Source organism: Oryza glaberrima, chromosome 7, assembly GCF_000147395.1.
Source record: "Oryza glaberrima chromosome 7, OglaRS2, whole genome shotgun sequence".
Lineage (NCBI taxonomy): Eukaryota > Viridiplantae > Streptophyta > Magnoliopsida > Poales > Poaceae > Oryza > Oryza glaberrima.
Genome location: NC_068332.1, coordinates 25114402 through 25136928, shown reverse-complemented (window position 1 = coordinate 25136928; position 22527 = coordinate 25114402). Strand labels below are relative to the sequence as shown.

Genomic DNA, 22527 nt, shown 5'->3' with positions numbered 1-22527 from the left:
GTTACCTGACGGTTTGAAAGATTTTAGTCACCAGAGAGCTATACAACCCCGATAGATTATTAGGAATGATGGTGTGTTCAGATTACAAGTGTGTTTTGGTCAATAGTAATAAATGTATACTACATATATCCTTAAAAAAATGTAAACTACATATATGTCCAAATATATAGGTCAATAATAATAAATGTATACTACATATGTCGTAAAAAATGTATACTACATATATGTCTAAGAATTGCATACTAGACAAATGTATCAAAGACAAGAATAGAAGCATGAACTGGAGAGTAAATTTATCTCTCCTTTAAAACAAGAGACTAAAACAATTGTGAAACATAATCCCATCACATGCGAATTTTTGAACATTGGATTCAAATCCAATTTTCTAGATCTAATTTACCCCCCTTAAGGTTGTGTTCATTCAGGAGAGTTGGGAACACATTCCATCCGCTTGGAAAACGGAGCAACGTATTTTCTTATGATTAATTACGTATTTGCTATTTTCTTTTGAAAAATGGATTAATATGATTTTTTAAAGCAACCTTCGTATAAAAACTTTTTGTAAAAAATGCACCAGTTAGCAGTTTAAAAAGCGTGCTCGTGGAAAACGAGATATGTGAGTTGGGAAAGTTGGGGAAAGAACTCAGCCTCCTCTTCCACCTCCCAAACCCCTACTCCTCTTGATCCCACCGCATCCCACCACCTCCCACTACCTTGGATGCCACCATCCTTCGGCGATAGAGGCTCCCCGTACCCATACTCTATCGTAGAGTAGATCATGATATCAGGAACTCAAAAGAATTTGCTCATGATTTCAATACGGATATTTATATTCATTGTTTTAGTACAAATTTTTATATTCCTTTTTAACTATGAATGTTATTTACTTCACGTGAGCAGGACATGATATGTAGAGATGATGAAGCAAAGGCAGACGGTAGGTAACTTGGATATTGACGGTGATCTCACCTACGAGATCCTCCTCCGACTGCCAGCCAAGACTGTGCTCTGCTGTGGTGCCGTCTGCAAGGCATGGTGCCGCATCACCACCAATCCAACGTTCCTCTCCGATCATGCGCGCCACCGCCCACCGAAGGCCCTCCTGTACAACTCCTTCGGTAAGGCAACAAGCAAGATCAACATGGAGTTGGACGCGGTATCGGTCGCTGCTCACCACCATGCAGCGGTGCCCGATCAGCGACGCCTCGCTTGCTTCCCTAGATACAAGAAACGTGGAATAGGGAGGTTGCCCCGCACCGGCGTCAGTGAACAGTATTGCCCCCTTCTGGCCTCGTGCAACAGTCTCCTTCTTTTCAGGAAGGGCATCGGCCACTACGTCATCTGCAACCCCGCGACGCGGCAGCGTGCCGAGTTCCCACGGCTGGCCGGAGGCGGAAACTTAATGGAATGCCACCGAGAGTCTGGGTTCTACTTCCACCCTCAGTCCGGGGAGTATCGGCTACTTTGCCATTGCACTATGAACCGGGAAGTGTACTACATGGTCCTCTCGGTCGGTGCTGATGAACCCCGGCGGCTCGATGTGGAAGCCACTGATATAGAACTATTTGGTACCACCCAATACACCAGATCAATGATGACGCCGGCTGCTCTTCATGGCCACTTGCATTGGCTGCAGCATCCGGAGGGCAGGCTCACCAACCATATGGCGGTGTTCAACATGGTTGACGAGACATTCAAGCAAATGACGTCGCCTCCAGTGACCTCAAAGTTCTTTGCAGACCTGCTAGCCATAGATAAGTTCCTCATGGCATCAGAGTTCACGAACTTGGGCGTGGACCTATGGGTCATGGAGGGTTATGGAGCCATGGATGAGAGGTGGGAGCTCCGTCACCGCGTCGTGCTGCCATGGATGAGAGGTGTGACCCTCGAACGTCCTCTCCTCATTGAGGGAGGCAATGATGGTGATGTCATTATGGGGACCGCCTATGGCTTGGGGGTGTACAACGTGAAGAGCAAGACATTCAGGACTATCATCACCGTCAAGCCGCCCGACGCCCTTCTTCTATCGTGGAACATGCTTAGGGAGAGCCTGGTGCCACACACCTTCTTCGATAATCAACAACAACACCCAACCTGCTTGCCATTGTTTCACTTCCTCTCTTGAAAGATTAGTTTGGAAAAGAATAATGTCGTTTAATCTTATACAAATTTGTTGGATGATTCTCCACCAGTTGGGTTGAGAGCGCAATTTAATCTGTCCATTTAAATTCCTAGTACATTCTTGTATTCTGTTGTGCCTTTTTGGGCTTGCAATTAAGTATTTGAACAAGTTATGTTTATGCTGCACTGGAAACACATGTTTGTTTGTTTATGTTTTTACACAAGTTATGTTTTTTTTTTGCAATCTCCATGTAATTTTCATAATGCATCAATCTATTACTTTAGCTATCTATTTATATGTTTCATGCAAAATGTTTGTTAAATGCTTGTTTTGCTTGAGTTGCAACCGGTGAACTTTGTGGAAAATCATCAAATCAGTAAAGACTTTCTTGTAGTTGCCCAAAATCACAAGGCTCTATTCACGTTGGATTTGATTTTGTGCGTTAAATTAAAGTAGTTTAAAATGCACCAAATGATTCATCCAAACTTTATATATGTGATAATAGTAGCTTGTTCCATGGATTACAGAAGCTAGCAATACACAATTGTTTTTTTAAAAAAAAATGGATCTAGAGCTGTGTCAACCCAGCTCCAAGATTGTCTCGTAGGATGCCATCGAATGGCTTATCGGGGAAATTAGCTAAACGACATATTTACAAATGAAAAATAATTTACGAATAAAACTTCAATGAAAAAAATCTCTAAATTAACTCCAAATTTAAGGTTAAAAATTTAAATTTTAGCTGATAATTATAAGCATAGGTGAAAAGATGCGGCCAGTAGTTGTGCCAAAATCCGTCCTGTCGCTTGGAATTCAGCCCAACTTTTCTATTTGAAGGACAAATTCAGCCCAACTTGGTAGTGGGCCTCTTTTTCATCTCCATCCACTGGGCCGGCCTCCACCTTGAGAGAAGCCGTCTCCGCCGACACACGGCGACGTGGTCGCCGCGCACGACGCGACACGAGCCGAGATCCCCAACCCACCGACGGCGGCGGCGGCGGCGCGAGCACACGATCCGCCCCCCATCTCCGGCGCCGGCGATGGCGCTGCCGTCGGGCGCCTCCGCCACGGCGCGGATGCTCACCGTGCCGGCGCTGCTCCTCCTCCTCTCCTCCGCCGCGCTCCTCGTCTTCCTCATCCTCCCGTCCCTCTCCCCGTCCCCCGCCGCGCACCTCTGCGCCTGCTCGCCCCCGACCACCACGCACACCACCACCACCGTCACCACCACCACCACCACCGCCTCCCCGGCTCCCGTCACCACCTCCCCCGCCGACGTCGCCTGGCTCAAGTCTCAGCTCGCCTCCAACTCCCTCCCGCTCCTCGCCTCCCACGACGCATGGCACCGCCTCCGCAAGGGCATCAACCCCCGCACCCGCGAGCAGCAGCTCTTCGACATCAACAGGTATACCTCCCCATCGAATACTCAGCCACACTCATTCATACTTCAGATTGCTGCATTTCGATTTAGATGCTTCGCCGCTGCGCTTCAGTTCGATGCATTATTAGTTTAGTCTGATCTTGTTAGGTTACCTCATCTAGTTGGTTACAAGCAGTCAAGTACAGTGAAAAAAATGTGATGCAATTGAAATTAACATCTTAGTAATGCACCTGAATTGCAGGCACCATGGGATCTCGCATTACCCGGATGAAGAGGCAACTAACCACACTGCGCTGCCTTGCCCCGGGGAGCTCCTGGTTGAAGAGCATCACAGTAACTATGGCGAGCCGTGGGCTGGTGGCCGTGATGTCTTTGAATTCCTTGCTAATGCCTCCGCGCTCACGCCTAGAGACCAAGTTCTGGAAATTGGATGCGGGACTCTTCGCGTCGGTCTTCACTTCATTCGGTTTCTGGAGGCGGCCAAGTTCCATTGTCTGGAGCGGGATGAGCTGTCCCTCATGGCTGCACTTCGCTATGAACTGCCAGCGCAGGGGCTGTTGTACAAGCGGCCAATGATTGTGAGAGGGGAGGATATGGATTTCAGCAGGTTTGGGGATACGGTTATGTATGATCTTATTTATGCAAGTGCTGTGTTCCTTCACATTCCGGATAAGCTTGTTTGGACTGGGCTCGAGAGGCTTGCAGGGAAGCTGAGGCCACAGAGAGGGAGGATTTTTGTGTCACATAATATTAAGTTTTGCTCAAGATTGGGTGGTGATGAGTGCACACGGCGGCTCACGGAATTGGGGCTCGAGTATGTGGGGAAGCACACTCATGATAGCTTGTTGTTCAACCATTATGAAATATGGTTTGAATTCCGAAGGCCAAAAGTTTAAGTCTTGATAGTTGGAAGATAGACTGGTGTGGCATCCATTTTGTAATTTTGGTGGTGTGAAGTGCAGAGCAAGCTATGGCCTGTAGTTGTATGCCAATGAGCTCTGACCTGAGATCGAGATCATTGTTTGCTGGGTGTTGGTTCACTTTCGACCACACACAACACTCAGGATGAAAGATCCAATCGCCCTTGAGCCTTCCGAATTACATCTGGTGAGTGGCGATTGAAGGCTGTAGTTTTCATTAGAGACAATTATTGGATTTACTGTAATGCTGCTAGTTTTTCTGCAAGAAATGTTTTGGTAGCTCAAGTCTTATACATTTTTAGAGCACAATATACCTACTATGGTCAAGTAGAACTGTATTACCACGTAAGGTTTAGTAATATATGACAAGGAAAACTCTGTTATTCTATATGATCAAGGAGTACACTTTTGCTATGATACGGTATCTTGATAAATTGTTCAATGCATAAGCGTATTGTATTGTTAACTTACAGTTGGTCATATATTGGTAATTAGTTGGATGCATATGTGCACCATGGAGCTGTTGATATCATCAATTGGTACTTTCCTGATGTGGTGACCAAATCTGTATAAGTCCAATCTGAGCAGGAAATGTTGGGGTATTGTGAAATGGACTGAATCTTCTCATGTCTAAAAAAATATACTAAATTCCCCCAAAAAAATCATGGCTTACTAGTCATCATTAAATCCGTTACTGTCCTGAAAATAACTTTTTCATTTGAAGAGAATAACCGTCATTTCAACTTGAGCATATGCCCTTTCTATCATGATTCATGGGTTTTGCCTAGCTTGGGTTCTGTACTACTAAAGATGCTGACATGTGACAATGGCTGGTCCATCCTCTCAATTTCAAGATTTATTTCTGCTTTGTGGGGCTAAAGAATCATTGTTCTTTTGATTCTTCTTTAAAGCATCCGCTGCGCATCAGCGGCCTCCATAACTGATCCTCTCACGGCTGTATTTTTGCCTGCACATTGAGTATTCAGCTTATTTTCCTTCTCTCTACACAAACTTAATCTCCTAATACCCCATTTCATGTAATGACTCCACAAGAAACCATCATGTTTTCTTACAAAATGATGGGCCAGGTGATTTTCCTTTCGACAAAATTCTGTTTCAGCTAGTACTACATACAGTATGAGGTTATGTTGCTGACTTACTGTAGTTGATCCTTGCTTGTCAGCACTCAGCAGCTGCTACTGTTGGACTTTAAAATATGATCATATGCATATACTTTGTGCTGATGATACATACATACACCAATGGGGGGTGCCTTGAATTTATTGTCAACTTTTGTGTTAGCCAGTGTATTGCAGGTGGCAGCATCACACGCCTGAATTGGTCCAAGACAAGACTGCAGAAGAAGAAGAGGAAGAGGAAGCAGAGGCTGAAGGGTGGCCGTCGCCGTCGGAGGCTGAAGAAATCGCTGCCGCCGGCGCCGGGGACCCCTTGGAGCGCGTCCTTTTGTTGTATCTAGACGGGTCAGTGTAACCATCCTCGAAAGAGACTCGCATCCTCTTCCTTGTGCAAGTAGTATCTATGTACTTAAAACGAAGATGCATTGGGTGATGGCGTCTTCTGTGCATTCACTCCGTCCGATCTACCAGTTTCAACAGTAGTAACTCTCAGATGATTTTCTCATTACAAAGGCTTAAGATTTTTGTGCTCTCAGAGCTGACGTGTTCCTTTCATGCTCAGATCAGCATGCACAATTGTTTAAACTACGCCCTATAATTAAGCCATAGATAGAAAAATGAAGGAAGCAACCAAAAACACTAACCCTCCTAGGACGACTTTATGTTTAACTAAGAATCGACAAGTCTTGGTGCAATAGTTAGAAATACAATCTTTTATAATTCATACTCCTAGTTCGAAATAAAGTTTTTATTTTTAGAACAGAGGTAGTAATTTACAAACAAAACTTTATATTGTTAGAGTCTTGGGCAACAACAATATATATGACAAAAGTAGTCCATAGAGATAGGACTTACATATATGAACTTTAACTATTGTAACCTTCACAATGTATATATATAGTAAATAGTATTAGTAGGAGAGAAGAGATAGGGACAAATAATATATTTTATTCTCTATGGGCAGCTCATATACTTATGGGTAGCTTTTGTTATTTCTTTCCTATGGGCTAGTTCCACAATGTTGCTAGGTGGCTGAATCAAATATTATATTGCTTATGGACTACGGCCTTATTCGTTTTGAAGGATTCCTAAAGGAAATCTCAATTCCTTTGGAATAAGCACTATTCATGCATTCGGTTTGTAGGATTCAAAGGAAAATTTTCCATAGGAACACTATTCCAATCCTCTAAAAATCCTCCAAAATGTACTAATTTCATAGGAATGAAAACATCTACTCTATCCTCTTTTGTTTAGCTCGGTGGAGGAAAAATTCCTGTGTTCCAATCCTTTGTTTTGCACGTGCATTCCTACATTATTCCTACGTTTTTCCTATTCCTGTGATTTGGAAATCCTGTGAACCGAATAAGCCCTACTTTTGGAGTACATTGTGAATGCCCTTTAGGATTGCTAGGTGCGGATCTAGAGGAGATGGGGAGTCCGTGTGTGTGCAGCGACCAACCTTGGTTCGCACGTCCGCCGGCTCCCTCTCTTTATATATTAGCGCTGCGTGAGAGGGGTCCACTGCCAATAGATCGGCTAGCGCCCCCGATCAAGACATGTAGGCGGAGTGGGGAATCGCAACTAACATATATATATATATATATATATATATATATATATATATATATATATATATATATATATATATATATATATATATATATATATATATATATATATATATATATATATATATGTATGTATGTATGTATGTATGTATTATTGGTTATAAAAAACCAAAGTTGGAAAATAAGATATGTTGAAAAAAAAACTCATTTTTTCAAAAAAAAAAGAAAGATTTAAATTTTGACTGTAGCAAGTAGTACATGATAAGAGCCTCCAGGTTCCGGTGTTAAAAAATTCAATACAAAGCTTTAAGTTTAACATGTTTGATGTTTGAGTGTTCATGGTTAAACAGTTTTAGTAGTAGTTTGTTTGGTTTCGAAAAGTTCTATTCAGACTCCCACAAAATCTATCTTACGTTGTGTTCATCGTGTGAAATCTCCCAGATTCTACAAGAGTTCTGTCAACTCCTACGTCTAAGTACCATGGACTGTGCGTGGGTCAGTGCGACACTGCGTGTTAACACCAGGACGTCTCACATTGTTATAGCTCACTTCTCTCTCCCTTTTATAATAGTTGTTTTGATTTTTTTTAAAATTATTTTTAATTTGATCAAGTTTATGAAAATTTTTTAGCAACATCTATAATACATAGTAGTTTCATTAAATTTATTAAAGGTAACATTAAATATATTGGCAATATATTCGTTTTGTGTTAGAAATATTTCTATATTTTCTTACAATCTTAACTAAACTTAAAAGGTTTGATTTTAAAAAAATCAAAACAACTTATAATATAAATTATAAGATGGTAGAGTTGTACTCTTGTCATCCCCATATTGAACCCTAATTTTGTAGCTATACTATTTGATGCGATGCGAGGTAGCAGCGTTGTGTTCCTCACACGCATGCGGTGACCAGGGGCGGAGGCAGGCCCAGAGTAGCTAGAGCTTGAGTCCTAGTCGTGCCTCCAAAATCTTGCTTAAATTTTGTTAATTTACCATATATTTTTTTAGAAAATTAATTCTCTATTAGTCAAGTACTGTCCTAGCTCTAGTTTTCCATAATTTCTGGTTACGGTGGTGACAAGTCATGTGGGCTTGACCCGCCCTACCTACGAAGGCCTCGGCCCTTTTCGCTTTTTTCCATTGCATGCACATATGGCTTGCATTGCATTGGAGTACTAAAATTGTCATTTCCAGCAAAGTGTCTCGCTCTCACTCTCACTCTCGAGCCATCGTCTTCAGCTCGCTCATTACTGCACACTTGCATCCTCACACTTGCCCTCCTCCTCCTTCGCTTCTTCTTATGCCTCCTCCTCGCTTCACTTGATCTCCATCTCCTCCCGATCGAGCTGTAGTACACGTGAAGCTTTTCTTGATTCGGGTGTATCCATGGCGCGGGATGACGACCCGGCCAAGAAATTAGCTGTGGATGGCGGCGTCGCGGCGGCGGCGCGGTGCTGTGACTTCTGCGGCGGCTTGCCGGCGGTGGTGTACTGCCGCGCCGACTCGGCGAGGCTGTGCCTGCCGTGCGACCGCCACGTCCACGCCGCCAACACGGTGTCCACGCGCCACGCCCGCGCGCCGCTCTGCTCCGCCTGCCGCTCCGCGCCCGCCACCGCCTTCCGCCGCGGCGACGGCTTCCTCTGCTCCAGCTGCGACTTCGACGAGAGGCTCCGCCGCGGCAGCATCGGCAGCGGCGGCGACGAGCTGCCGCTCGACGACCGCGCCGCCGTGGAAGGGTACACGGGTTGCCCGTCGATCGGGGAGCTCGCGGCGATCCTCGGCGTCGTCAGCGGCGATTCCGACAAGCCGGCCGACGACGGCTGGTGGTCCGCGAGCTGGGAGGAGGAGGCCTCACAGGTGCTGAGCCTGGATGACATCATCGTGCCGACCACCTCCTGCCATGGCCTCCGACCTCTCCTCACACCACCCTCCCCTGAGGTAGGTAGCAATAGTGCTTTTACTGTTCACCATCAAGATTCCCTCTCTTATTTTAATTTTAATGCATGATAACACCATTGATTTTTGACCACTCATCTTATTTAAAAGAATTATTAAAAAGTCATTTATTTTGTTGTGACTTGTCTCATCATCAAATAATCTACTCCCTCCATTTCAAAATGTTTGACGCCGTTAACTTTTTAGTACGTGTTTGACCATTCGTCTTATTCAAAAAATTTAAGTAATTATTTTTTTTTTCATATCATTTGATTCATTGTTAAATATACTTTCATGTATACATATAGTTTTACATATTTCACAATTTTTTTTTAATAAGACGAACGGTCAAACATGTGCTAAAAAGTCAACGGTGTCAAACATTTTAAAACGGAGGGAGTATAATCTTAACTTATACTTAAATGTTATGTGAAAAGACAATGGCGTCATACATAAAGAAAACGGATGTAGTATTTTGTCATTTGTCTGACCTTAATCGTGTGGTGCAAAAGAATCAGAGTTCGCCGGACAACGGGGAGCTGGACGGCGAGGTTCTCCGGCAGCTAGGGGAGCTTGCCAGGTCAGAGGCGGCGGCGCAGGCCACCTTTGTAGCCGGCGATCAGCTGGCTTCATGGGCATCACCGGAGTTCACTTCTGGGCATGGTGATTTTGGCATTGAGGCAGCAAGCACTACAGTACCTTCTTGTGAGGTTTGATTCTGTCACTTGACAAAAATTACTATGCTTTTGATGTTCTTGTTCTTGAATTCAATGTGTAAACGACAAGAGTATGGCAAAATCATGCGTGATTTAGCTTTTGCTTCCAAATTGTAGTATCAATTTAATAAAAAAAAAGATTATGCAAAAAGCAGTAGCCAAAAACTCTGGATTTGGGAATGAGTCAAATGGTAAATTAGCTTACAAGCCCTTGGAGATTTCGTATGTAAAAACATCAAACATGATTCCAAACTTTTTCGACAAAGTTAGCATGCATGTATGGGCATAGTATTAGTAAATGCCAACAAAATGATATGCATTGGAATATCATATTCATACCAATAGAGACACCGAGACTATTCAATCAATGATATTCTATTTGAAACATATCGTCCTGGTAGTGATATTTATATGCAGTGTTAAATGCGACCTTTGTAATTCAATCCCAAAAATTAAAATCCCTTTCAATAGAGTGTCACATGTCCACATGTATGGGCATTTTAATAAATCCATGTTCATTATTAGCACTCCTTAACCCGGGTTAAAAACCACAATCATCTGTCTTTCTCATCCTGATTTTAATTTGTCACAGAATGAAACATGGATCATGTCAACCGATTGCACTGACCCTACCAATGCAAGCAAGACGGACATCGCACGCGAGGAGGCTCCAGCAAGCTCATCTGCCGAGCCATGCCTCTCTTCGCTCGTCGAGATTTCAGAGATTTGCCCCAGCATGAGCTACAGCGGCAGTGGCATCGACAATGGCGGCCATGATCCATCAACCCTGGCAATAATGCCAACGCAAGCTCTGCCCAAGAAGGGAGTCTATGACATCGCCTACCCTGACAGGGGCACGGTGATTTCGCGCTACAAGGAGAAGAGGAAGAACAGAAGGTGAAGCGAATTCTACTGAATATTTTTTCCTCCTTTTAGATAATGGATTAAAAACCCGGCCTCTACATCCAGCACAGCCAACCAAGTTCATACATGAGCACTGAAGCTCCACCCTTTACATGGTTAACAAAAACAAAATAACTTGGAACACAAAAGGTGTCAAGAACAACCAACAAAACAGTAAAACCACCATCCAGGCACACCACATCAAACAGACACGGGAATTCTACTGATTTTTTTTTCCTCCTAGCTTGAAGGAGATGCATTCATTGATCCATGTTCTTGTGTTGCCCTGAAAATCGCAGATTCGACAAGCAGATCCGGTACGAATCGCGCAAGGCTCGTGCCGATGGCAGATTGAGGATCAAGGGACGCTTCGCGAAGTCGAACTAGGCATGATGATTTCTTGGTCGGCTTATCAGTTTCAGTTTCTAGCATGGGCAAGAGGGACCCTGCTATACAATTCCTCTATTTGCATGATGTTATTATTGATGTGTCGGCAGCATATGATTTCCTTGCGTTTTCTTTTCCCAGCTTTGTTTGTGTGGTAGCATTGTGCAGTAGAAGTAATAACTACATTTGAGGAGAGTTGATCCAAATCCAACTCTTCTGTCTCGTTGTAGAAAAGGTTCAGTGCTAGATGTTTGTTGTGTTGCCATGATGTTGCTTTGTTCCAATTCTGATTTAAGACTCCTACTGGTTATTGCAGAAAGGTTATCTATAGTTGCTTGTCTAATGGCAGATGATGAAAATGTAATCCATTTCCTCTATCTAAATATTTTAGACTAAAATTGGCACCACATTCTCTTTTTTTTTTGGCAAAAAAAAGTCACTATCATGTACTCCTGAATTTAAACTTTAAAAAGATCAAGAATTTCCATAACGAAAATTCCTAGATCGATCATTGCCCTGATGAAAATGGCTGACCAAAATTTATAGATCAAGTACCTATATAAAACCAAGGGACGACTAAAATTAAGCACATGGCTGATGTCCTGATGAAAAATACTAGCACTCCATTGTACGACAGGATCTACTTCAGCATGATTCCAAAAGATACTTGAAAGCATCTTGTTGCGATGTGTACTTACAGAATCTCAATTCACACATGCTTGAAAAGACAGTAGAGTAATTTTCAGAGGGTTTCTTGGATACTGTGGTCTCATCAGTCATCAATGTATTTTTACTCACCACTCACCACTTCACCAGTGTCACAGGGACAACTGTCCCTGATTTTCTTTTTCTTTTTGAATAAGATAATTGTTTCTGAATTATGCGAAAGTGATCGTGTTACTCTGCTGATAGTTGCTTTCAGAACGTACGAGATTAAAAATCTTGGCTTTGCTTCACTACACTGATCATTGGAATGGGCCGGCCCAAAAGTCAGGCGGGGCCGACACGGGTGCCGTGCTTGGGCCGGACCAAAACCCCATGCCATGGGTATAGTTGGCCAAATAGGCCGCCTGGCACGGTACGGCCTAAGCCCGGCCGTGCCTGGGCCGAGGTTAGTCGGGTCGTCACGGCTCGACCAACACGTCGGGCCGTGTCGTGCCAGCCCACACTGCCCAGTCATGGCCTGATACGACTCGGGCTGTGCCGGGCCGGCCCGAAGGCACAACAGCCCATTATGCTTCTCCACAGAATAAGTCCAATTTTCGTCCCTCAACTATGTGGGCTGTGTTCATAAGGCTGGACATAAGTCTATTTTGTACTATTCCTTTTTCCTTTGGGCCTTGCCTTATATGGTTATTTAAGTCTACTTTTCATCCCTATACTATTTTTCTCGGAATAAGATCACTTTGACTCCCTCAACTGACCGCTGAATCTAAATTGTATCCCTCGACCGCAATACCAGAAATATTGACCTCCGAATTGTCAAAACCGGTACAATTTGACTCCCTTGGTGGTTTTGGAGGGCGGTTTCGCTGACGTGGCGCACATGTGGCAGTGTTGATGATAAGGACATCTTCCACTATTACCCACTGGCAAAGACGCAACAAGGGGCCATGTGGTCCAATTGTAATCGGGTGGTGACCGTGTGAGCCTCTGAATTATCCTACCTTGCTTAGCTTGTGAGGAGGAAGCCACCTTAAAAAGGAGAGCCACCATTCCCCTATTGGACTAGTTTATTAGGGAGATTGGGCATTTCCCCGAGTGGGTGTGCATAAGAACTGTTGGGGTCCGGACAACCTTAAGTTATTGGGCCTCGACCAACACCACGTGGGCCAGATGCATCAGTTGACTTGGTCTTCGTCCCGCGTGGCATTGACGTGGCGCTTATGTGGCATTAAAATTAAAAAAAATATGCGAGGCCCATTTGTCATTCACACAAAAAAAAATGTGGGACCCACTGACATGTGGGTCCCACATGTCATCTTCTCTCTCACTACCCTTCTTCTTCCCCCTCTCTCCCTTATCTCTCTCTCCCCCTTGACATGAGCCGGCGGCGCGGGGGCTCGAGTGGAGGCGGCGGCGAGCGGGTGCCAGGCGGCGAACCTCAGGCGACGGGCGCAGGAGCAGCTCCTCCTTGCGGCCCGTCCTCTAGCCGCCCGTCGTGGCCGATTCGAAGCTCTGGATCTGGGCTAGGTGCGCGGCATAGCGTGTGCATACCTCCGGTGATGTGGTGCGGGACGCCGAGCGCGACAAGGGAGGCGTAGCGGTCGCACGCGCACTGGAGCGCGGCGAGCCAGCGGTGCGCCCCGAATACATCGCCGCTCAGCACGAGGTCACGGTAGAGCACGTTGATCGGGTTCTTCTCCTCCACCTCCATGTGTTCGACCCTGGTCACCTGCACATGAGCGCGTGCAACGTCAGAGCCAAAACCAAACACCATTGTGGCACATTGTTAGTGCAAGGTAGGGAACATACACGGGGATTTCGTGAAAACCCGCATATACCTCAGAGTAGCTATTCGCCATGTCAGCGATGAGGCATTCCGATGGGAGCAGGCGGGAACGCGGCGGTGGCACGCCGAAGTAGGCGTCACGCTGCAGGTTGACGAAGATGTCAGCGATGGCCCATAGCCCCTGCTCGATCTGCCGGCAGTAGCGGACGAAGTTCACCTCCTGTGCATGGCTGCGCAACACTGTCGACGGCGCCACCACAATCGTGGTCCACCGTGACAAGCCACCGCCGCTGCCTCCTGGTCCACAACTCCAGCGGCCGCCCACCCGCCATCCTGCCTGCCGCTCTGGCCCCCGTCCTCCGTCGCCGCCGCCGATCCGGACGCCGCTCCCCATGCACGAAGAGAAAGAGGGAGAGATAGAGAAGGGATGAGAGGGAGGAGGAAGAAGGGATAAAGAGAGGATGACATGTGGGACCCACATGTCAGTGGGTTGAACAATTTTTTTGTGTATATGATAAATGGGCCATGCATATATTTTTTAATTTTATTGCCACATAAGCGCCACGTCAATGCCACGTGGGACAAAGACCAAGTCAACATTGCCACGTGTGCACCACATCAGCGAAACCGCCCTCCAAAACCACCAAGGGAGCTAAATTGTACCGGTTTTGACAGTTCGGGGGTCAAGATTTCTGGTATTGTGATTGAGGGATATGATTTAGATTCGGTGGTCAGTTGAGGGAGTCAAAGTGATCTTATTCCATTTTTCTTCGATCGTGCCATGCCGGGCCAGCCCACCGTACCGAGGGTGCAGCCCAAGCATGGCCCGATTATCGAGCTGAGCCAAAATGGCATGCCTTGGGCTGGGCTGTGGGCCTCGGGCCATATGGCCATCTAAAGCCATGGGTCGGGCCTTTTGGCCAACTATAGCACCAGCTCACCTACCCAACCAAGATTAGGGGGCTCCCGACGCTCACGCGCGCTCCGTGCTCTGCGCCTCCAAACGCGCGCGCCATTTTTCTTCTTCCCGCGATAAACCGAGCCGATGGCGCACGCATCCCAAGCCCCAAACGCCAACGCCAACGCGAGCTTTAGCTAAGCTAAGAGCTAAGCGCGGCCGGCACGTCGCCTTCTCCTTCCCTCTCCTCTCGTGTCGATCGCCGATGAGCAATCCGGCGATGTGCGCCATGAGCTCGGTGCTGGCAACGCATCACCACGCGGCGAGGTGCGGCGCCGTCCGCCGGGAGAACGCCTGGATTGCGCCGGCGAGGGTCGGGTTCAGCCAGGCGCGTCGCGGCGGCGGGAGGGACGAGCTGAGCGCCGCCGGGCTCGGCCGGTTCCTCGGCTACGCCACCGCCGATCACAAGAACAAGAACCGTGAGGTATTGATTTTCTTTGGAGCTAGCAATGGTGATCGATCGAGAATTCGAGATGGTATGATGTGGTTGTGTGTGTGTGTCAGGTGGACGACCTCGAGCCGGCGAGGCTGTTCGTGGGGTTGCCGATCGACACGGTGACGGACGGCGCGACGGTGAACAGCGCCAGGGGCGTGACCTCCGGGATGCGCGCCGTGAAGCTCCTGGGCGCCGACGGCGTCGAGCTGCCGGTGTTCTGGTCGGTGGCGCAGCCGGAGTCGCCGGACCGGTTCAGCTGGGCGGGGTACAGGGCCGTCGCCGACATGGCCCGCGACGAGGGGCTCAGCCTCCGCGTCACGCTCCACTTCCACGGCTCCCCCGGCGGCGCCGTCCCCTTGCTCCCCGTCTGGGTCTCCACCGCCGCCGCCGACGACCCCGACATCCTCTTCACCGACCGCTCCGGCGGCCGCCACGACGACTGCCTCTCCTTCGCCGTCGACGAGCTCCCCGTCATCCACGGCCGGTCGCCGCTCGACTGCTACGACGCCTTCTTCCGCAGCTTCGCCGACGCGTTCCAGGACCTCTTCGACTCCACCATCACCGTACGTGTTCGTCGTCGTTCACGCCATGGATGGATGCTCCAGTGAGTGACACGTGTCGTTCTTCTTCTTCCTCTCGCAGGACGTGACGGTGGGGCTGGGGCCGAACGGCGAGCTCCGGTACCCGTCGTACCCGCCGGGGAGCGACGGGCGGGGGTTCACCGGCGTGGGCGAGTTCCAGTGCTACGACAGGTACATGCTGGAGCAGCTGCGGCGGCACGCGGCGGAGGCCGGCGAGCCGCTGTGGGGGCTGTCGGGCCCGCACGACGCGCCGCGGTACGGCGACTCGCCGGACGCGTGCGGCTTCTTCAACGACCACGGCGGGTCGTGGCAGAGCGCGTACGGCGACTTCTTCCTCTCGTGGTACGCCGGTCAGCTGGTCGGGCACGGCGACCGCGTGCTCGCCGTGGCGAACGGCGCGCTCGGCGACACGCCGGTGGAGGCGTCGGCAAAGGTGCCGTTCATGCACTGGTGGCACGGCGCGCGGTCGCGGCCGGCGGAGGCGGTGGCCGGATTCTACAAGAGCGGCGGGAAGAACGGGTACAGCCCGGTGGCGAAGATGTTCGCGCGGCGGGGGTGCACGGTGATCGTGCCGGGGATGGACGTGTGCATGAACAAGCAGCACCGGATCACGGGGTCCAGCCCCGACCAGCTGCTGGTGCAGATCAAGAACGCGTGCCGCCGCCACGGCGCCAGGATCGCCGGCGAGAACGCGTCGCTCGTCGTCACGCACACCAGCAGCTTCTCCCGCATCCGGAGCAACGTGCTCACCGCCGAGCGGATGAGGCCGGGGCACTTCACCTACCAGCGGATGGGCGAGGCCTTCTTCTCGCCGGAGCACTGGCCGGCCTTCGTCGAGTTCGTCCGCGGCGTCGTCTGCGGCGAGTGGCCCGACGAGGACGAGGACCGCGACGTCGCCGACAATCCCAACGCCATGGAGGCGCAGCCAGTATAAACTCTCCAACTACTACTCTCTTTTTATTTTCGAACGCTGAGGCTGTTGCCGACGTTTTATATAAAAAAGCCGTCCCACTTTAAGAAGAAAACGGGACCAAACTTTACAATGTATAGTCTCTAAATTGCCTGATGTGCTGATGAAATATCATCAGTTTAGTAGTACTTCAGACGGGATGATCCAAGTATTAGTGGATCGGATTTTGAAGTGTTGTACATGATATACATGTAATAATGTTTCATGTCTCTACGGAGATTGCATCCAGCTCAATTTTTAATTTTTTTAACAAACTGGCGAGGTGCCAATTTTATTGAATAGAGTAAAAAAAAACTATGTATAAGTGTGAAGAAAATATATATGTACATGGAAAGAAAATAAGGCGCCTATGGTAGGAGCGAGAATAATCGCCTGGCTCCTGCTAGGACCCATATTTTCGCATCTTCTTTGATTTTTGCTCCAAGTGCTAATGTCAAGAGTTCCTTTTGTTAGAAAACTCTCCGGTTCTTGATGTATAGTCTCTGAATTGCCTGATGTGCTGATGAAATATCATCAGTTTAGTAGTACTTTAGATGGGATGATCCAAGTATTAGTGGATCGGGTTTTGAAGTGTTGTACATGAATATCATGTAATAATGTTTTTGTCTCTATGGAGATTGCATCCAACTCAATATTTTCTTCTTTTTTTAACACATTGGTAAGATGCAAATTTCATTAAATATAGTAAAAAAACTATGTACAAGTATAGATGGCCAAAGGGCCCGCCCGGCACGGCTGGGCACGGCCTAGCAGCCATCGGGCCGGCACGGCCCGATAGGCACTTCGTGCCGGGCCGTGCCGGCCCATGGGCTGCACCTCCCACCCAGGCACGGCCCACCAGCTGTCGGGCCGTGCCGTGCCGGCCCAAAGGCATAGGTGGCCCATCGGGCCTTTTTTAAAATAAGTCTATTGTTCATCCCTCTTCTTTGGGTTATTTCATATGTATAGCTAAAATAAGTCTATTTTCCTCCCTCCTCTTTGGGCTGACATATGTATAGCTAAAATAAGTCTATTTTCCATCCCTCCTCTTCGGATGACATATGTATAGATAAAAAAGTCTATTTTAGGCCCTTTTCTTTCGTCCATAGCATATAATATGTCTATTTTTACTCCCATATTTTTTTGTGTATCGTGCCGAGCCGGCCCAACGTGCCGGTGGAGGGGCCAGGCACGGCCCGGTGGTCGGGCCGGGCTGGCACGGGCCCGACCTCCGTCGGGCCGTGCCGTGCTTGGGCCGGGCCAAAATGCCGTGCCATGGGCCGGGCCATCGGGCCTCGGGCCTTTTGGCCATCTATATGTACAAGTGTGAAGAAAATATATATTTATAGGGAAAGAAAATAGGGCCTATGGTAGGAGGATCCAACCCCTCTGACTTTAGGTGCTAATGGCAGAGAAGCACAATAAATTGTGTCTTGTGCTACTGTGCGAAACAATGATTTACAGTTATTTATTGTAGCAGCAATGGTAAACAATAAAAATATACTAGGCAAAGGTACTATTTAAGTGTTACTGTAGTGTACTGTAGCGATCGATATCATCCATTCGCTGCAAATTGGACAGCTAAGAATACCCTAAAGTCATAGCATTGTGCTTCTGTGTGAAGCCAGAGGATCTCAATCCATGGTAGTCATAGTCATAGCATTGTGCTTCTGTGTGAAGTCAGAGGATCTCAATCCATGGTAGGAGCCAGGATAACTGCCTGGCTCCTGCTAGGACCCACGTTTTCACATCTTCTTTGATTTTCGCTCCACGTGCTAATATCAAGAGAAAACCCTCTGGTTCCTTTCCTTCTATATCTCCCGGGAAACAAGTAGGATGAGTGAGCGCATCCAACTCAAACTAATTTTGTAATTGCTGTCAGTGGATTACAGATCACTGAACTGTACCTCTGTTTTGCTAAAAAAAACATCGTCTTAACAGTTAATAATCCACTCAAAACAAAATTATGTATATGGAAATCTCTACCATTTTAATATATAAAAACCTCAATGAGAGGGTAATAACACATAAGAAGCACATGGTAACATTTTTTTCCATGAACAATTGAGCCAGAACATTATTCGATGTGAAAAAAAAGGGTCTCATGTACATTTCATGTTTTTTTTTTTGAAACAAGATCCAATAGCTCTGCTTCATTCTGGTAATAGAAGAATGTAACATAAGCATATCTATGCAAACAGATACATCTATGGATTTCCAAAGGGACAAGTATACACATAATCCTGAGCTGTCAATTGTGGCTATCCAACACCTGTAGTTAAACTCAAGACTTACAAGTCACTCAAATGTTGCAGGTTGAACATACTTCAAGAAAGCTAAATTGCAGGTTACATATCCCTACCCAACTAAAATGTTAGATTTAAAGCAACTTTTATTTATGTCTCTATTCTGCATGCTTCCAAAAGGTGGAAGCAACTAAGCAGAGTGCATGGCCAGCTTGCAATGTGGGTCATCAGGAAACGGTTCATTCGATCATGGAAGAAAGAATCACACCTTCACTCATTCGCACGCTATTTTGGTGTCAAAGCTGCTCAGACATATCGCAAACGCCTGAAATGCCGAGATAGGATAGCGGTAATCCATGGTGAACATGTCCTTCCCAACTTTACCAAACTGGAGGATCACATCATCGTGTTCCTGGTTGGTTGGGTTACTCTCATCTGAAGCCACCAGCTGGAAGTTCTTTACCGATGCAACCGTTACCCGTCCATGGAAGTTAAGGCACCAGCACTGCAGATGTTCGGGCCACCTCGGGGACTTGTTCGTCAACACCAGTTTGCTTCCATTTTGAGTGAGTAATGAAGCAGTTGAATTATTCGCTCGAACTGATTTTGATTTGAAAAAGGGAATTGATGTGAAAGATTCATGGTAACTCAAAGGAAATTCAGTCTGCGTCGGAGCTGTTCCTCCTTGTTCAATTGCTGATACAGGGATAGAATCCATAGCGCAGTGCATCCTTCTTGGGCCCCTATAACAAAAAAGATGATCAGTGACACTCCTTAAATAAATAGAAAGGCAGAAGCTCAGTAACTAAATCTGTTTTTTGCAGCATTGTCTATAAAACCATAGCTTTGGTTACCAACTATCACGATATGGCCTCAAAGTGTATATCTAAATTTATAAGATTGTGCACTACTCGTATATTTCCTTCTTTAGTAAAATTAGTGCAAGCTAGTAGCTTTACAATAAGATTGTTACAATCATTTCAAACGGTAGGTGCTTATCAGTCATAGCATTCACAGAACAAAAGATAAACACACTAACAAAAGTCAGCAGAATAGAAGTGAGTAGCATACCTAGAACCCAAAACGTTCAATTCATATGAAATATGTGAGACTGGATAATTCCCAGCAGGTATCCTGGGGGATAAATGGTTTGAACCAATCACACGTGCAGACTGACCCTTTGAAATCACATCTCCAGCATAAGGTGGATGGGCATCATAGACAGTAAATTTGGTTCCCAAGAAGTTAGATCTGTTTAATGGAAGAAAACGTTAGAGATTGGCCTGTCCATTTTGAGATCATGCTCAGTACTGAAGTATCTTTCAGACATTAATGTCAAGGGATCACCTTAGTTTGCCAACATAACTATCAGTCCTCTTTGATATATCGTTCATATCAAGCGAAATCAGGTACTCAGTGCATGTGGTCCTACGACATTTGCGTGCAGCAAGTAGGAACTTCCCATCATCAGTTAATGCTGCAAAATAAGGAGCTGCTTCAATCAACAACTAGCACATCTAGAATTCCAGATTACATAATTACACCCAATGTAAAAAAGGAAAAACATACCATCAGTCAGTCCAATGTACAGGTAATATGTCTGAGTGGTCCGGTTCCTTACAATGAAACATTTCATAGGAGCATCCCTCGGGCCAGGCTGCATAAAAATGTTGTCTAAGTGAAAAGGATGTACCGACAAAGCTTTGCAGTCCATAAATAAGTAAACAAACGTCATTTGTTCATGAATCAAAAAGCAAACAGACATTATGCAAGAACAGTGTTTATCAATCCACATAGCGAACTGTTTTTAATGAAAACCAACTTGTGTTCTGATGTTGTAACTTCCACGCTTAATAAACACCTTCCATCATTGACCTACCGAATATAATTGCATTTTATCAGCTTTCAACACAAGCTGGGCCATCTGGCCTCCGGTCTATAAAAAGATATAATTGCATTTGACAATGGAGTTTCGTGCTACATAAATCCCACATTGACCCACAGAACGAGTCATCGAGGATTGTTTACTGATCTGACCTATCACTTTTCCTCTAGTTTTTACTTTATAGTACTCCGAAATTGAAAGGTAAAGTATGACTTTTTAAGTGGTTACCCAGCAATATAATTATTTATACGTTACTTCCCTTGATGTCTTCCTAACACACAACAGAAAACTCAATACCATTACAGAAAATAATTAATGCAATCGCCATCACATCGCCATCCATTCCCATCCAAACTAATGCATGAAACCATAGATTGATTACACGATGGCTTCGTGCTTGGCTTATTCTTCAAAGGCCCATTTAGAACGATTTTACTGTTGCAGCTTGTCTGTCTTCAATTAGAGTAGGAGGATAAGAAGTTTTTTACCTGACGCATGGGTGACGTTTTAGTCTTCAGATATTTTTACCGCTCTTTCTTTAGCGGTGTGCGTGGGGTGTTTTGGCTGTGTTCTCAAAAGTTGAGTTCAATAAAGCTTCTATTATCTTAAAAAAAAAAAGATGGATAGCAAAATGACTACAGCGAGGATAAAAATGAGTGTGTTTAGTTCATGCCAAAATTGGAAGTTTGGTTGAAATTGGAATGATGTGACGGAAAATTTAGAAGTTTATATGTGTAGAAAAGTTTTGATGCGATGAAAAAGTTTGAAGTTCGAAGAAAAAAACAAGGCCCTAGTGACAAATCAAGAACACTTTGGTATGTTGTCATGGAAATCTCACAAAATGAACAGCATCAGCAATTCAGATTCAGAGTGGTAAACAAAAAGAGGGGAAAAAAAAGGGGTGCAAACCTGCTTGAGAGAGATTGGGAAGGTGAGATTCCCGGACGCCTCCGGGGTGCGCACGATCTCCCTGATGATCCCCCTCCAGCTCCGGCAGACGCCGGCGCACGCCACCACGTCGCGGCGGCGTGGCCACCACCCCTCCGACTCCTCCACCCTCGCCAGCACCTCCCGCAGGAGCTCCGGCGGCAGCTGCGTCCAGCAGCTCTCCCGCATCACCAGCCCCGCCGCCGACGACTCGTCCGGCGGCTCCTCCGCCGCCGCCGCCACTCGCCGGACTCGCCCCGGCCGCGACCTGAACCCCCGCCGCGAGATGGCGCCGATCTCGCCCTTCACCTCCTGGATCACGCTCCTGAAAGACATCGCCTAATCTTCTCCTCCTCCTCCTCCTCCTAATCCAAACTCCAAATTCCCAATCCACAATTCGCAACACCAATATTTCCTCTCATTCCTCAGCTCATCTTTTCTTGAATTAGACGGAGATTTCGCGAGATTGGTGGATGAAAAGATGGAATCTTGTGCGAGAATGGATGGATGGGGATGCACTACCGCTAAGAAGGGATTCGTTTGGTGTTTGTTTATATTGAAAGCTGTGGCCTTTTCGTCGTCGTTGGCTCTCGTTCTTGTGGTTGGACGCAGACAAAGGATGTGGAGGCATCACAATCACCACGGCCTACCATCCAGGGAATCGATCTGATCTGACAGATCGTGCATGGAAAATTAATTAACAGGAAAAATAAAATTTCTACCGCTGATGAGTGATGACTGTTTCTTCCATGCATGCAGTGATGGTACTGTCTCCTGAATCTGTCAGAAGGTTAAAGAGATTTAAGTACATGAGCGATTTTCTGACGGATTGGGATTGGTCAAAAGAAAGATTCAGTAAGAAATTAATAATGTTCCTCCTTTTTGTAGGAGTAATAGGTTGTCTTTTTCCTTCAGAATTTTAAGCCAAGAATGAAGAAAAATCAAAAAATGTTGGCTCGGCCATTTTGAAACAGTAAATAATACTTTTGTCCCAGCATAACTTCATTTTCACTCATCCCCCGTATA

At 46.5% G+C, this 22527-nt stretch overlaps 6 protein-coding genes across 10 annotated transcripts; 4 read left to right on the top strand and 2 right to left on the bottom strand.

Moving 5' to 3' along the window:
* Window positions 1-916: 916 nt before the first annotated feature.
* LOC127780340 (F-box/kelch-repeat protein At3g06240-like) lies at window positions 917-2125 on the top strand. Its single transcript, XM_052307237.1, has one exon. The coding sequence runs from the start codon at window positions 917-919 to the stop codon at window positions 2123-2125; it is 1209 nt and encodes a 402-aa protein (XP_052163197.1).
* A 933-nt stretch (window positions 2126-3058) lies between these two features.
* On the top strand, window positions 3059-6210 carry LOC127778528 (uncharacterized). Of its 3 annotated transcripts, none has more exons than XR_008018520.1 (3): window positions 3059-3524; window positions 3742-4607; window positions 5727-6210. XR_008018520.1 is itself a non-coding variant. In XM_052305148.1 (2 exons), the coding sequence occupies exons 1-2, from the start codon at window positions 3163-3165 to the stop codon at window positions 4394-4396; spliced, it is 1017 nt and encodes a 338-aa protein (XP_052161108.1). In that variant the 5' UTR covers window positions 3059-3162; the 3' UTR covers window positions 4397-5698. The 3 variants fall into 3 exon arrangements, 1 of the variants encoding a protein (XP_052161108.1); XR_008018519.1 differs by having other exon boundaries at window positions 5723-6210; XM_052305148.1 differs by lacking the exon at window positions 5727-6210 and having other exon boundaries at window positions 3742-5698.
* Window positions 6211-8336: 2126 nt separating this feature from the next.
* On the top strand, window positions 8337-11434 carry LOC127778915 (zinc finger protein CONSTANS-LIKE 13-like). Of its 2 annotated transcripts, none has more exons than XM_052305562.1 (4): window positions 8337-9064; window positions 9580-9771; window positions 10370-10674; window positions 10980-11434. In XM_052305562.1, the coding sequence occupies exons 1-4, from the start codon at window positions 8513-8515 to the stop codon at window positions 11065-11067; spliced, it is 1137 nt and encodes a 378-aa protein (XP_052161522.1). In that variant the 5' UTR covers window positions 8337-8512; the 3' UTR covers window positions 11068-11434. The 2 variants fall into 2 exon arrangements, with proteins under 2 accessions (XP_052161522.1, XP_052161523.1); XM_052305563.1 differs by having other exon boundaries at window positions 9574-9771; window positions 10980-11433.
* Window positions 11435-13171: 1737 nt separating this feature from the next.
* LOC127780339 (homeobox-leucine zipper protein ROC8-like) lies at window positions 13172-13913 on the bottom strand. The gene is made up of 2 exons (XM_052307236.1): window positions 13572-13913; window positions 13172-13462 (listed from the first exon to the last, which is right to left on the bottom strand). Exons 1-2 carry the CDS (start codon window positions 13911-13913, stop codon window positions 13172-13174), a joined length of 633 nt encoding a protein of 210 aa, XP_052163196.1.
* A 665-nt stretch (window positions 13914-14578) lies between these two features.
* On the top strand, window positions 14579-17086 carry LOC127780112 (inactive beta-amylase 9-like). Its single transcript, XM_052307062.1, has 3 exons — window positions 14579-14901; window positions 14982-15476; window positions 15556-17086. The coding sequence occupies exons 1-3, from the start codon at window positions 14683-14685 to the stop codon at window positions 16426-16428; spliced, it is 1587 nt and encodes a 528-aa protein (XP_052163022.1). The 5' UTR covers window positions 14579-14682; the 3' UTR covers window positions 16429-17086.
* Window positions 17087-18675: 1589 nt separating this feature from the next.
* LOC127778961 (tubby-like F-box protein 11) lies at window positions 18676-22159 on the bottom strand. 2 transcript variants are annotated; one of them, XM_052305612.1, is made up of 5 exons: window positions 21484-22159; window positions 20259-20346; window positions 20037-20181; window positions 19761-19940; window positions 18676-19432 (listed from the first exon to the last, which is right to left on the bottom strand). In XM_052305612.1, exons 1-5 carry the CDS (start codon window positions 21835-21837, stop codon window positions 18964-18966), a joined length of 1236 nt encoding a protein of 411 aa, XP_052161572.1. In that variant the 5' UTR covers window positions 21838-22159; the 3' UTR covers window positions 18676-18963. The 2 variants fall into 2 exon arrangements, with proteins under 2 accessions (XP_052161572.1, XP_052161573.1); XM_052305613.1 differs by having other exon boundaries at window positions 20037-20166; window positions 21484-22154.
* Between the last annotated feature and the right edge of the window lie 368 nt (window positions 22160-22527).